The following is a 15,968-nucleotide window of genomic DNA, read 5'->3' on the forward strand; positions in this document are numbered from 1 at the left end:
GGACCTGACTCACGGGCTGGCTCCACAAATTAAGTTTCACTTTCGCTAATGTAACGAAAAATGGCATTTAGCCTCGGTGGAGGTCTGCGCTCTCCAAGTGCCCTTCAAGATTCTGTTTTGTGTTTTCACTAATGAGTGGACTCTCCTGGCTTCACCTGGGATATGGCCGGATGATGGCATCATAAATGAAATATCTTGTAATAAGTATTTCCACTTGAGTGTAGGGAGGGGAATCAAGAACTTGTTGAGAACCGGTTCCCAGTGAATCGATTCCTTGGAATCATTAGCTTAATTCCTTAGCGATTCCGCTATCGGTTCCAGTGACGTTTGGGCATGCTTGGTTTTGTTTTGGTTAGACCGCAGCTAACATGGCATCTATGCAGAGGCGTTCAAAAGTGTTATATTTCACGTGAATAGATTACCACAGGGCCACTTGCAATGCTTGCAAAACTTCTATTTCGTCAAAGGGGGGAAATACTTCCTAATGTGCAGAAAGAATTGTCCACACATCATGCAGTACCTTTGCAGGAATGTCACGTTTTTGATGCGCTATGGAGTGCCGAAAAACGTTAATGAATCTTTAACTATCACAGTCGGGGGGTGTTCTGCATATGTGGCAGGCATTTTTTTTTAATTCTAAGCTGGTATACTGCTGGTCAAATTAACCATTCAAAAGAATTAAATGGTAATGGAAGCAGTTGCATATGCAGTCTTGGAGTCATCCGTACATTTACAAAAAATGTTCCTAACAATAGGATGTCTAATACGATGAATTCCAGTTATGTGTGTTATCCAGCTATTTTAATTTGCTGGCTCCCTTAACCTTTTTTTCTTAAAACCATAGCTTCCCAAAACCAATCTTAAAGAAGACCGTGCCCCGACCTGTCGCCAAGTCCACCGATGAGGAGATACAAGGGTCCAAGGATGCGCTCATACAGGACCTGGAGAAAAAACTGCGCTCCAAAGAAGCACGCAGAAGAAGCAGCCAGGTATTAGTATAAATATTACTAAAACAAAATAAAAATATCTTTCTGTACCTATTATCCATTTCTATTAAGATCTTTTGACAGTGAAATTTAACATGATTTAACATTGACAGTGACATTTACCATTAATGTAACATTGTTTGTTACTCATTTAGTTGTTTCATTGCAATTCTTTACAACATGAAAATTGCATTAAATGCATGCCACAAACGCATTCAAAACACCAAGATAAATACAGTGCGCACTAGTTTTACTACATTTCACTGTTCTATCTCAGTTGCATTATTATTGATCTGGAGGATTTTTTTTACAACAAAAACAAATTGCTCAGCTGCAGATTAACTAGACAGTCAGTTTTGAAAAACTTAATTTTCCATGTCCACCATATTGACCACTCTGTAATCAGTGTAGCATAGTTTTTGTCATGACAAGGAATTGCCTTTTTAAAGGATTGAGCCTTCAATTAGAAAGGTAGACTGCAAAGGAGAGGACAACAGGGCTAATAATGGGACTGGAAGTATGGAAGTACTTGGCAAGTAGCAGAGAACAAACAGGAGAGATAAATCTACATCTAACACCACATTTGTTATTCACTCATCGGAGTGTATATGGGACATGACATCCCCCAAAAATGTGTATTTATTTTAGATAAAACATTTTAAAGATTTATCGGGTTAGATTGTTGAATTGGTGAGCACTGGTTATATTTTTCTAAAATTATTTTTCTAAAAGATATTTTTCTAAAATTAACATTTGTTGCTGAGGACATGAGGCAAGGAAGACAACTGTTATTACATCAATTTGCAGTCCTTATAGTGTCTACCAGCAGAGATGGGCAAAAATACATCAAATTGTATTTTGATACAAAATACAAAATACCCCTCAAATAAATGTATCAAAATAAAATACAAAATACTGTTGCCAGAAAATGTAACAAAACACAATACATGTATTTTGTATTTTTAAAATATAGGAAACACTTTTTCTGAATTTTCTGTTTTCTCACAATTTGGTACAGCAGAACATTCAGGTTTGGGCTATACAGTTGGGTAACGTAGTTACCACAGGCCCAGGTGCAGGCTATTATGACGGGCCCTTGTCAGTGTTGTAAGGCAGTGGTTCCCAAACATTTGAGTCCCGTATCTTTTTTTTCATGTTTGTAACCGCCGCCTCCACGCCCCTCCCCCCGCACACATATTCCGCCTAGTACACCTGTCAGTGTAATGTTTTCGATGAATATGGGTATACATCAGTATTTTTGGCAAGGCGACATGGCTATTCAGACTATTTAGATTGACATAAATGGGCCATTCTACCGAATTTGTGTAATATGCAGTCCCTCAACAATAAAAACTATTTACAAAACAATTAGGTATTTAGGCATAGATATTTACTAAGAAAATGTTATGGTCTATATAAACCCAATGCATTAAATGAGATAGTGATAAGCTAAATATATACAAAATCATCATTTATAGGGTACTTTCTATTGGGAAGCAGCTGTCCCCAACCCTGACATCTAAATTTCAATGCCTGTAAATAACACTTTTCAAAGATCTTTATGATTGGGTTGAAACAGAACTTGGAATATTTAGATGTATTGTGGGTTTAATTTTTAAATCAATTAACTATACTCAAAAAATCATGTCCCTAGTTTTCATGTCACTACCGAAACATAAGAGTTTTAGTCCATTGGCTGAGCCTGTGTTTTAGCCACGACCCTGCATTTTTGACCATGCAGTGACACTGCATCCCTGTCCCTCTTGGTTGAATGGTAAGTAGCTAAATCCCATAGTTTTTATATAAATGTGTTCCAAAGTCTGAAAATCGACGTGTAACCTTAAGAATTGTCACTACCGAAACCCATGTTTTCTTCAATTAAGTAAACCTTTTGGGGTTTCATGCAAAATCCTATGTTTGTATGTGTGTACACCACTTCAAAGCTTTGTTTGTAAACCGTGTGCTTGCTAGAATTCTTTATTTATGCCTAAAGTTAGCTAGAATTGTCACTACCGAAACGGACGTTTTGTAAGAAATTAAGTATATTGAGTAATCAACTAAAATTTTATGATACTGATTGGATTAATGTATGTTCAATTTCATCAATCAACAACTCTGGAATCAATATGATCAATATTTTGCATTTTACAAAGAAATATTGCACTTAGATTTTGATGAATTGTATAAATTGAACTTGAAAATTTGGTAAAAATTTCATTTTTATGGATTTCATTGTGAAAACCTTCAAGAAATAGTTGTAAAAATACTCTTCAGAGAAGGGAAGGGAACACAATCTGAACAGGTCAATAATAATACTTTTTTACTATAGTAAATGTGATGTTTCGGTAGTGACAATTTTTGGAAGAGGAAAAACATTCCAACACATTCTGAAAATACAATATAAAAATTGACTGTTCTTTTACTAGATATGTGTACTTTAGATATGGTACAATATACATACAGACAAAGTTTTGGGAATAAAACATAAAAAAAATCAAAATATTTCCGACCTGACTTTGCACCAATTCGGTAGAATGGCCCAAATATGTCTATGGGCCCTGGCTACGGGGCTATATAATGTACACAAAGCTCTGGTGAACCCCGTAAAAAAGGAAGAACAGTCACAGAATGTCAGTGTAACTAAGCAAAGCTATTAAAAGACAACAACTTAACTGATTATATATATATATATATTTGCAGGCAGCAGCTGTGTAACTTTCATGTCTTTACAAAACAGGGCTCTCATTGCAATCTCTATGGCTTCCGGGAGGGCTATCCCCACCGTGCTTTCGTCATACGTAATTGCGTATAAGGACATCATACGGCTTTGATCAAGTCACATTCTGTCAAGATGGCTAACGTTCAGTGCAACAACTCGATTAACTCTTTGAAAGAACCTCATTTTAGTCGGTGTACTAATGAAGATAAATTGAAAAGGATCAAGACAGCTAAGTTTTCGAACACAGCCCTGTTTTGTGAAAAAAATGGATTTAACATGAGAGTCAATGAGAGAGATCTGGGGTGATTTCCTTTTCGCATCAAAAAGGTGCGGGCCATAGGAAGCACCACTTTTGGCAAATTGACTGATGCATGATTCGACAATGAAATTCAGAGGCAGATCAGATGGTTTAGTGGTAGAATCCGAAAGAAAAAAATCTCCTTCTGCCTAAACACTGGAGAAAGTATTTTGAGTAATTTAAATACAAAATGACTCCACTCTAAAGTATTTTGTTACAAATTACATTTTATTTTGTATCGCCCCTATCAAATACAAATTACAAAATACTCAAAAGTAAATTAACTAGTATTTCAAATACAAGTAATTGAAATACTTCTCATCTCTGTCTACCAGTAAGAATAAACCTCAACTGTTTGTTGTTATTATGGTGATTGGTGGTCCACTGTGGTTGAATGGTCACCTGGAATGCCACTGAAACGCACCTGTCCAAGAGTTGATCCCTCCTGGCAACAAGTCTATCCCTTCATATATCTCCCATTCTTCCCCTTACCACAGAAGTTATCCTACGAGGAGCGCATGGCTCGTCGATTGCTGGGCCCCGATAATGCTGCCTATGTCTTTGATGTGGAGAACTCATCTGGTTCACAGCAAGAACAGGTATTATTTGAAGACTCAATTGAAACAAGTGTAATTTGACCTTACTTGAGCAAGAAGAAGATTTCTTAGAAATCACACTAGCCTGTGATTGTCTCTATGTTAAGTAATATTTCATATGACAATATTAAAACAAACAAATATGATGTCAAGTTGGGTGGTTGCTAGGGTGTCCCTAGCGTGTTTATTGGGGTTGTTAAGGTCTTGCTATGGTGGTTAAGGTGGTTGCTAAGGAGGTTGCTAGGGTGTAGCTATTATACTCATGATTGATGTTAGGGTGTTGGACGTTGTAGAGGTTGTTGCTATGATGGTTGCTTGGGTATCTCTGTGATTGCTAACGTGTTTGTATAGTAGTTGAGGTGGTTGCTAGGGTGTCACTAGGGTAATTATGATGGATGTTATGGTCATTTCAATGGCTGCCATAGGGGTTACTAGGGCATGATGGTTGCTAGGGTGCCAAGTGTCAGAAAGGAGATAAAGGGGGATAGGGAGAGAGGGGGCATAAAGAGAGTGTGGGAAAAAAGGAGATGAGTTAGAGAAAGAGAAAAAGAGGGAGACAGACAGAGAGAGAGAAAGTAAAATGATTGGCTTAATTTTTTTCATTTGAGTTAGCAAAAAAAGAGAGATGATACAGCGAAGAGAGTTAGAGGGATAGAAGAGTGAAGAGAGTAAACATGAAAATGCAGTGACAGAAAGATGACAAGGGGAGTGGAAAAGAGATAGACAGATCAATAGGTTGATGGACACACTGCTTGGCACACCAGGAGGTATTTTCACACATTTTGTGTGAATTAACTGCAAATAGAGTTTACCTCATTAAAACTCTTTAACTCTCCATATTTTGAAATTAGCTTATTATTCTTGAATGTGGTCTTTTTTCTTCTGTTTTTGACATATTTAAGTATAATCATTTAAGAATTATTTATATATTTTAGCCTCAACCTGTCAAAACCCAGGTAACTGATTGCATGTGTTATAGTCACTGTGACAACGCCTCCGAAGGTAGTGACAGCACAGTAAGGAAAGATTAATGCTTACTGAAGCATACTATTGACAGATGTATTGACAGAAATCCCTTTCAATTCTATCAAGCATGTTAAAAGGATAAGGCTAACAGAAAAGATAAAACGCAGCTGCCACTGAAATGGCGTCACTATGCAGTCTGCCATGTATATGCTTCTGTATTTGCCAAATGTGTAAAATAAGCTTTTCTCCCGAATTCACAGCCTGATTCTGCAGAGGGACGGCACGTGGGTGGAATATGGTGAGTGAATGTGTACCTTTACGAGCAAAAATTCAGATGTCATTGTACCAATGTACTTCGTGTGCCTAGTAAAGCATTGTTCACTGAAAAGCACTTTCCACTTTTTTTTTTTAAAACAATGTATTTATTGATTTTCAGTTATAATATCAAATAAAAACAGATAATAAAAAATAAAATAAAAAGCACCTTCCACTTTATCCTGCAGGGACTGCCACCTAGACACTTGAATGTTATCAGCATTTGAAAAGTAAATCCATCAACTAACGATTGAGGTCAGGCGGGTTCCTGAAACCCTCCAACTGTTCGTACATTTGAGGGTCTTCAGGTCCACATAACAAAGTTCAGGAGAAAAACAGGAGAATTGGTGGACATTTTCTTTGTCCAGATACTCGCAGATACACCACTTTCCACGCAGTGTTTTTCAGTGGAATGTTGCTAAAGGGTGGGGGGACCTGCTGGTCCAATACAGTATCTGTGTCTCAAGGACATGGACAGAACTCGTTGTCTAAAGGCTTTCCAAAGGGAGTAGGTTTCCACCCAGAGAGAAGAAATAACCTGGTCATAGCGGGCACTGGATCACTTACTACCTTATCTCTCATCCGCGGAATGTCTCAATACAGAAAAACACACACTCTACCTTCAGCATATGTGAACAACATAAGGCATTAAAACATTAATATCACGATATTTATTTTGTAAAATGAATGCAGCTCAAAGTGCTTTTCATCACAACAAAAAAGGGGAAGAGTAATAAATAGGTCACACAATAATAGACATAGAAAAATCACAACGTATGGTGTGCTGGCTAGGGTTAGCGTAGGTTCACGTAGGGCTTTGATTTTATGTTCCAACCTTCAATCTTCTTAACAGAGTCTATCCTATCGAATGCTGAGAGGCGAGTAATAACTGAAGTGTCGTTCATCCTACTGCTCATATATTATTAGCAGAATTGTTTTGTTTACCAGATGCTCTGGTACATCAACTGATCATACTGTCAAAACATGTGGATCCCACGCTATAGAAGCACTATCACAAAGGGCACTGAAAACTGAGTTTTGACCCACAGGTAGTATGGAGGTGTTCAGAAGTGTTCACATTCCCTTTGCACACTGCCTTGCTATTAACATCAAAATCACAAAATGTGCCTATTCCTGGGATGGGGTCTGCCAAGCCTGCTAAGCATTTACTGCCTGATGCTGTTTGGCCTGATGAGGGGTTATGAACTCATTATCACTGTAATGCTCCTGAGGCTATATCTACAGGAAACTCTTCCCAATATTGGCAAACTTTCAGTGTTAATGCTTAATTGAAGCTCCCACATTCCATCCAACATGGCTGACTTCCTGTTGGGCGGAGTCAGCTGCGAACATACAATTTTTGTCTGACAAGATGGGCTCAATGACCACACTAAATTATCTGTGTACTGTATCTGATCAACTTCTTCCCCACCATTGCTTGTGTTCGTATGTGATATGGAGCTCCTCAACCGCACCCAACACCATGCACATCATATGTTTTCCTGAACTAATGTTAGCAACAGTTTTATGCTGTGCTAATATGGTATCTCATTAGTTTTGCCAGTGGAGATCCTATTGTGGGGGTACTAAGGTGGTGGAATAAATGACAGATGTGGTCTTTTTTGCACTCTGAAAAGTTCAACTACGTAAAAATGCTGGTCAGTCAGGCAGAGTCGGCCCAAAGTGAGTCCCTTTGGAACTGTGCCCCTGGGGCTGCTACCTCTTGCATCTGGATGCATCCTTAGTATTTACTATAAGTCATATAAACCTTTAGCAACAGTTAAACTTACAATATGCATTGTAATATATTGATATATTTAGTATAAATAAACATACTATATTTGTGTTTGTGTGTACTACCTCGTATCCATCTTCAGTATACTATATATTTGTGTGTGTGTGTAGTACCTCATATCCATCTTTAGTATATACATACTATCTATGTGTGTGTGTACTACGCCCTATCCATGAAACTTGTGCTGTAGGAGCAAACAGCAGCCTGGCAGCGATGGGAATGAGGGGGCTGCCACCACCCAAGAGAAGTGCTATGCCCCAAGGTTCCTCCAGGTTCCTCAGGACCTCACCATGGAGGAGGGAAGGTTCTGCAGGATTGACTTTAAGGTATGTTTGATTCTGGATGTACATATTCTGTAGGATTGACTTCAAGGTATGTTTGATTCTGGATGTACATATTCTGTAGGATTGACTTCAAGGTATGTTTGATTCTGGATGTACATATTCTGTAGGATTGACTTCAAGGTATGTTTGATTCTGGATGTACATATTCTGTAGGATTGACTTCAAGGTATGTTTGATTCTGGATGTACATATTCTGTAGGATTGACTTCAAGGTATGTTTGATTCTGGATGTACATATTCTGTAGGATTGACTTCAAGGTATGTTTGATTCTGGATGTACATATTCTGTAGGATTGACTTCAAGGTATGTTTGATTCTGGATGTACATATTCTGTAGGATTGACTTCAAGGTATGTTTGATTCTGGATGTACATATTCTGTAGGATTGACTTCAAGGTATGTTTGATTCTGAATGTACGAATACTGTAGTATCTCAGAGTAAAATGTGCTCATGTTGGGCAAACTTATTTGTTTGTATTTTTAGGAGCATGCCTTTGTGTTGTACATTGACTCAAAGCACCACCACACATTTTACATGAAAAAAATTGCCCCACTTTAAACCAGCACACAACACTGCTCTTATTAGCAGTAGATGACCTCACATCTGTGAACATTATTTGACATGAAAAACAACACCTGGCAGTTACTGTAACTCACAGTATGAACAATAGGAATTGTAGAGAAGAGTAATGAAATTGCATTCACATCACAGAAATGTAGTGAAATTGTAATTCTGGAAAATAATTATTATCTTACAAAGTTAAACTAAATGTTACTTATGTATGCGTAAGCATATTTCATAAAATGTTTTATCAAAACATTGAAAGTATACTTTAAAATAATAAGTGTTGAACAAATATGTTTTTTGAAAAAATACAAAAAAAAATCTAAAAATATGCTTATATGTTAGCATATTTCTTAAAAGCATAACATAGCAAATGTAAATTACACAAGTAGTAAAAGCATGACTTTTAATGACAAGAAGTAAAAGCATACGTTTTAATGATAAGTAGTAAAAGTAGTAAAAGCAAAGTTCCAGTGCACTGCAAACATCCTACATGCATTTCTGGTACATTTGAAATAATCTTAAGAGATCTTTTTTTTTGCTCCCGGGATCTCATGGGATCCCATCCCTATGAATGACTTTCTGTCACATGTTATCTGTAAAACATGAGAGGTTGCCTCAGACTAGACTTAAATGCCACACCTAAAAGTGTACACCAAGTTTAGATGGTTTGGTTGTATTATTTCATTGATAGAAATGAAATATTCAATAACATTTTAACATTCAATTTCCTCACAATTCAAGTGTGCAAAAGGATCACATAATTCATCTGCCCTGAAAGTATACTTTAAATAATAAGTGTTGCCTACGACAAGGTGCAATAAAAAGGCTTGAAAAAGGGTCTTGTCTAAAGAAAAAAAAAAAACTCATGAAATATTCCAAAATGTTCCACGTTTCTTATTATGTGGTATGTCTAGTTGTGTTTGTTTTTAGTGTTGTTTGTTTTTTTATTTTTTATTTAACTTGATTCTAGGACCATAGACAATTGCAAAACTTTCAAAACTTTGTAATCTCAATTCATCATGGCATTGTATATGCACAATTTATCTAAGGAAGACATTTAAGGAATGGGAGTTGAGCATTGTGAAACATTGAGCATTACATTTCTGACCCAAAAGCAAATTAAATTAAATTAATTAATTGTGTGAACAGAGTAAACAGGTCATTCCAACTTCACTTTCTGAGTAACGACAAATGACTACAAATGCTTCATGCTGGTGTATTCTGGACACAGGTTGTTGGCCTACCAGCACCTGATGTGGCATGGTATCTGGATGGGAAAGCCATTCGTCAGGATGACTACCACAAGATGCTGGTGAGTGAGAAGAGCATCCACTCCTTCATCATCGAGATTGTGACTGTTCACCACGCAGGCGTCTATGAGTGTGTAGCCAAGAACAGGGCTGGTGAGAGTCGCTTCTCCCTACGGCTTGATGTACTTGGTAAGAACTTGCAACTATTATTTAAATGCAATTAAATCACTTAATCACTTCATTTATTCATATGTATTGTCCCACAGTTTTAGACCTTATTAAACATGTGGGACAATGAACATTTAATTCAGATGTATTAAAGAAACACAAATTATACAGTGTGACACATAATTATGCAAATTTGGGAATGTATTATTCAAATGAAAATGATCTTAATTTGTGTACAGTTGTTTGTTTCGATCCTCATCTTGTATCATTCCACTTCCCTACATGCAACAGCACAGGAGATGATTCGCCCTCCCAGTTTTGTGATGAGAATGCAGAACCTACGAGTCATGGAGGGGGACATGGTGCGGCTGGAGTGCCAGGTGTCGGCCTCCCCACCTCCACAACTCTTTTGGAAGAAGGACAAAGAGATGCTGCGCATTGACCCGAGCAGAATGAGGTCTGAAAAAGATATTTCTTGAGATGAATATAGAGAAGGCCATAAAAAATATTTGTTAAGAAGGAAAGTAAAATACATTAGACCATCTTGGCCCTTTAAACTTGATATTAAGCGATAACATACATAACAAAACATTCAATAACCATAACACTGCGTAACAGATGATAACGTTCGTAATACATCCATTGTAGGGGGGTTCTAAAGAATTTAATGTCGAGAAGATCATGAATGACCTTTGGACTGGAAAGACAAACTTGCTCTATATGATGTTATCAAAAAAAATAGACCGATTGTTCAAATGTGTGAAGCTTTGGATACCAAGACATCAATGTCAAACTTTTTCAGAAGCTGGGTTGTGACTTGGAGTGTGACTGTGGGGCAGCCCATTTGGAATCATCGCCCATTTTCTAGAAACATTAAAAAAGGCCGACCTCATCAAGCCAGCTTGTTGCTCAAAGGCTTGTTGCCAAGCCTGAACAAGCCTGAACTAGCAGAATCCTGAGCTAGAACAAGCCTGAGCTAGAACAAGCCTGAGCGAGAACAAGCATGAGCTAGAACAAGCCTGAACTAGTAGAAGCATGAGCGTGATCAAGCCTAATCTAGAACAAGCCTGAACTAGAAGAATCCTGAGCTAGAAGAAGCCTGAGCGCATCTTCTGGACACACACAGACTACATTCACATCCTAAGGCAAATGTTAAATTCAGAATCAAAATCGAAGTTTCCTTATAATTTATAGTGAAAAAAAGAATTATGTAGACCACATATTTATATCAATTTGCAGTTGGTTTAGAGATAACTTGGTTTGGAGATAACTCATTAATATCGTCAATATGCAAGGGTGCCAATATTTTCATGTATTACTGTCCATAGTGAACAGCCTGATCAGGTAGTGGGAATCACCACTGTGTTCAATACTGTCCATAGTGAACAGTCTGATCAGGTGGTGGGAATGAGCACTGTGTTCAATACTGTCCATAGTGAACAGCCTGATCAGATGGTGGGAATGACTCATGGGAATGAGCACTGTGTTCAATACTGTCCATAGTGAACAGCCTGATCAGATGGTGGGAATGACTCATTCCCACCACCTGATCAGGCTGTTCACTATGGACAGTATTGAACACAGTGCTCATTCCCACCACCTGATCAGGCTGTTCACTATGGACAGTATTGAACACAGTGCTCATTCCCACCACCTGATCAGGCTGTTCACTATGGACAGTATTGAACACAGTGCTCATTCCCACCACCTGATCAGGCTGTTCACTATGGACAGTATTGAACACATCTCATCCCTAGTGAACAGCCTGATCAGGTGGTGGGAATGAGCACTGTGTTCAATACTGTCCATAGTGAACAGCCTGATCAGGTGGTGGGAATGAGCACTGTGTTTCTCTCTCTTTGTCATAATCATACACCATCATCTCAAGATCCAAATCATATCTTTACAAACCCATACATGAATGCTTCTGCATCATGTTGCTTTAACTATCTTACCTGTTGGCTTTTATGAAAAATCATTAATAAATCACATACTCACAACTCATTCTTAATTATTTTTCACACAGCACTTGCAAATCAGCATGTTCAATGGCTAACATAGAGAAATAATGTATTTATTAAATTAGGTGAAATCATGCAGGTGGACTGTAGATTAGCTTTATATTCTATATCAGAACACCAAGCATATATTGGATAAGATCCCAAGCACTGGGTTATGACACACACATGCTTACAGGACTTATTGTGGGGAGATCCACAAAGGCTTGTCCACGGAAATCCCCTACACATTTATTTTTTGGTTAGACCATAGTGGGCTTTTGGTAATCTCATGATCAAACTCTGCAGATTATCTGCTTTAGTCTGCAAAAATAGGATCAAATTGTACACCCACATCACACCCCTGTTAGTCCATTATTAGATGTTTGGTGGTTGTTTACTTAAATAGTTTCAAAGATGTGAAACTTGTAAGGGTGAATGCTTGGAGGCTGGTGGTGTTGGCATGAAAAGAAAACAAATATTTGATATGCAGGGAAGCTTTATTAAAATCTGTCTTTGTACTGCCATTGTGCTTGTGTACTGTTCACAGCCTTACCGAGGACCACTCAGGGAAACTATGCCTACTCATCGACCAGGTGAAGAAAACAGATTCAGGCTGGTACACTGTGTCTGCCATCAATGAAGCGGGCATGTCCACTTGTAATGCCAGGCTGGACGTGGCAGGTGTGTTTACTGCATTCATTCATCAGTCTTTATTTAGATAACTATTCATTCATCAGTCTTATTTACATAACTATTCATTCATCAGTCTTATTTACATAACTATTCATTCATCAGTCTTATTTACATAACTATTCATTCATCAGTCTTATTTACATAGCTATTCATTGAGACTTCATTCATTCATCAGTCTTATTTACATAACTATTCATTGAGACTTCATTCATTCATCAGTCTTTATTTACATAACTTTTCATTGAGACTTCATTCATTCATCAGTCTTTATTTAGATAACTATTCATTCATCAGTCTTATTTACATAACTATTCATTGAGACTTCATTCATTCATCAGTCTTTATTTACATAACTTTTCATTGAGACTTCATTCATTCATCAGTCTTTATTTACATAAATTGATTAAAGACTATTAATTGTTCATGTGAATTTTAAAATCTATCGCTATAAGAACTTTAGTGAAGTTAATAATCAGGGAGGATTGGAAGTCTGAAGACAGATAGAGATTCAGTGTAGCGGCCAGGGGGGTCTGAACGGTGTCACAAGAGTTTTTCAGTTTGGTTGTACAAGACTATGGATGAGATCTTCAAATGAAATCAGATATACAAATAATCACAGAGTTGATATAATGTTACAAGCAATTGTAATGAGAGTCTACTCTATCAAACAGGAAATAACTGTAGATTTACAAAAAAAAGGTAGAAACTTTGTTCAAACTTGGTTAAGCAGGTCTTGTAAACAACACTTAGGCTTTGTTATTTTCGTTTTTCTACACTGTATGCTTCTGAAGATGATCATACCAAAAATGAGTGACAATTTCTCAATCACTATCACTTTATCACATTATATTCTAATGTGTTTTTTCTCCACCCTTCCACAGCTCACTTGAACAAGGCGCCATCTCGTGTCAAGCCAGTTAAAATGGACCCCATTTTCAACCGGTTATCTGCAATGGCCCTTGACAGCTCCATTCATCACACAGCCCCCCTGTATGAGAGTGAAGAATTATAAAACAATAGGCTTTTCTAGATCTTGTGGAGCTACTTATTTGAATCATGGTTAGACTGATATATATTTTTGTATTTTCTGTTTGTTTTCCTGGAGAGAAAGGTACTTTCTGTTTCTACCTTATCAAGAGACAACATCTCACTTGGATAGTAGAAAAAATGAACATCATTATTATCAATTTCAGATTTTACTGTACGTAATTCTGATATCACATGTTTTCATTGGCTTGAGTCTAAGCATCCACTATTTAAAAACATGGGATAGCTGAAAGGATGTAACAAATCAGCTGGGAAGTGTGGTCCTCTTCCTGCTTCTATGTAGTCAAGGGCACATTCCCAAACTGGCCCTGATCCACTAAAACTGTGTATTATAGTGGGCCTGTACACATGAAGTACACATTAGGGTTGCCTAAGTAAACAACTATAGCATGAATCACAACTAAACTTAACTCAACTGCACTAAAAACATTACATTTGCAGTATATTTGCCACTTTCTCCATCCCAGTAACAAGATGCAGTTTGTGATGGGAAATGGGTTTGATTGGCTCAGAGAAATTAATAGTTTAAAGGGACAAACCATAAAAACTCATCAATTGCATAAATCCCCTTCTCCCTCAAATAGTGGCATTTATAATGTATCATGTCACCTTAAATAACCCTACATTTAACAGTTTATATATTCAGAGGGTGTTAAAAGATACATATACATATAACTTTCATCTTTTGTTGTTATTATGGTGAATGATATTTTGTGTCAAATGAATTAAAACTATTCTCCAAGTATTCTCTAGTTCTGCAAATATAAAAGAGTGTTATATGATGGTCTGCAGACCTGTACTTCACTGAGTACACATAAATTGCTTTCGTCTGTGAGTTGCATTCAATGTGAATGTATGCACAGATGTTCTTTGTTGAATAATATATTTGTAATATATCTGTACAGACAGAAAACAAATGTCATGGCTGATTTTCATCTTTACCATTCTGTCAAAATGAACATGAAGTCTGATTATGACTACTGTTATTATGCTTCATCATATAATCAGGCCATCAACTTTGGTAAAGACATTTGAGAAAATGTGCAGGTCCCCTCACTGAAGCTAAACACTTCCCAGGGCGAACCTACTGAAAGAAAGATCAAAAGAAAACGCCTGGTTTTTATATTTTTGATGATGTTATTCTGAACTGTAAGTCATTTTGTAACTTGGCACTGAAAATAGTGGGAGCTACTTATCACCATTACCATGCTTATTATTACCATGCAGAGCAATTCAAGGAAATGTCTCCTTATCCATTCATGTAGTGGGAAGAAGTGGAAATGTCTACTTAGACATACATGTAGTGAGAAGACTAAGAGGAAATGTCTACTAATACATACATGTAGTGGGAAGACTAGGTGTTTTATGTTGACATAAGACAGTGTACATTGGGTGGCAAATGAACAAACCAATACAAAAAATTGTACCTTACTGTTTATGGCAAACACTTTTGAGCTCTGAACATTAGTTAAAAATGTGTGAGGTGCACGCCAGCCACGGAGAGGTGCTTGGAGGGGGTTTGCATCGTCGCAAGGGGCTCTGCGTGTCTGCGGCCTAAGTAAAAGTCAGACCATAAATTAGGCCTAAAAGGTTCACCAGTCCGTCGAAGCAACTGCGTAATGCAGTGGTAGAAGCATATTTCAGCCTTCAGAGCAAGCACAATGGCAACAGGGGCAAGACAACTCCCTGTTAATCAGGAAGAACCCTTAAGCAGAAATGCAGCACATAAGGGGGGGCCCATCTGCTTGAGACCGGACCGGTAGAGATAGAGAAGGAGGGGGGGGGGGGGTCATGTGCCAGAAGGAGAGGGACAGAAGGGGTGGGGGGACAATCAGCAACATTGCAGAAGAAATCATACATGTAGCATGATGAGCAACACACCTGAATGACAGACAAATACAAAAATGTCAACAGAAAAGGGTCGATGCACGCAGGATCTTCAAAGGTAAAATAAAATTATATATAATATTAACTAGCTAGCCAGCGGAACGTGGGGAATGGAATGTTTGTGTAGAATGCGTGCATAGAACCAGTATGGTAATTAGGGTTCCGAATCAGAAAATCTACAATGTTCCTGTTGGTACATATCAGTTTATCAGCACTCTATATAAAGATATTCATAATGAAAGTTAAAATAATCAGGACAGTCAATAGGTGTCAAACTAAACGATACATTTGGTACATGAAAAGTTCCTAGCGAATTGTACAGCTAATCAGTGTGTC

The 15,968-nt window shown here is 37.6% G+C and overlaps 1 protein-coding gene across 1 annotated transcript in view; it reads left to right on the forward strand.

Annotated features, from left to right (window-relative positions):
* Positions 1 to 15,176, forward strand: part of myot (myotilin) — a 68,730-nt gene extending 53,554 nt beyond the window's left edge. The window contains exons 10-17 of the mRNA XM_080841023.1: positions 845 to 989; positions 4,501 to 4,602; positions 5,826 to 5,863; positions 7,866 to 8,001; positions 9,819 to 10,026; positions 10,297 to 10,462; positions 12,553 to 12,686; positions 13,580 to 15,176. Of these exons, the coding sequence (XP_080697149.1) occupies positions 845 to 989; positions 4,501 to 4,602; positions 5,826 to 5,863; positions 7,866 to 8,001; positions 9,819 to 10,026; positions 10,297 to 10,462; positions 12,553 to 12,686; positions 13,580 to 13,710 (1,060 nt within the window). The 3' untranslated portion in view covers positions 13,711 to 15,176. The remainder of the gene's footprint in view (positions 1 to 844; positions 990 to 4,500; positions 4,603 to 5,825; positions 5,864 to 7,865; positions 8,002 to 9,818; positions 10,027 to 10,296; positions 10,463 to 12,552; positions 12,687 to 13,579) is intronic.
* The last annotated feature ends 792 nt before the right edge of the window (positions 15,177 to 15,968 follow it).

This window comes from Sprattus sprattus (assembly GCF_963457725.1).
Source record: "Sprattus sprattus genome assembly, chromosome: 6".
NCBI lineage: Eukaryota > Metazoa > Chordata > Actinopteri > Clupeiformes > Clupeidae > Sprattus > Sprattus sprattus.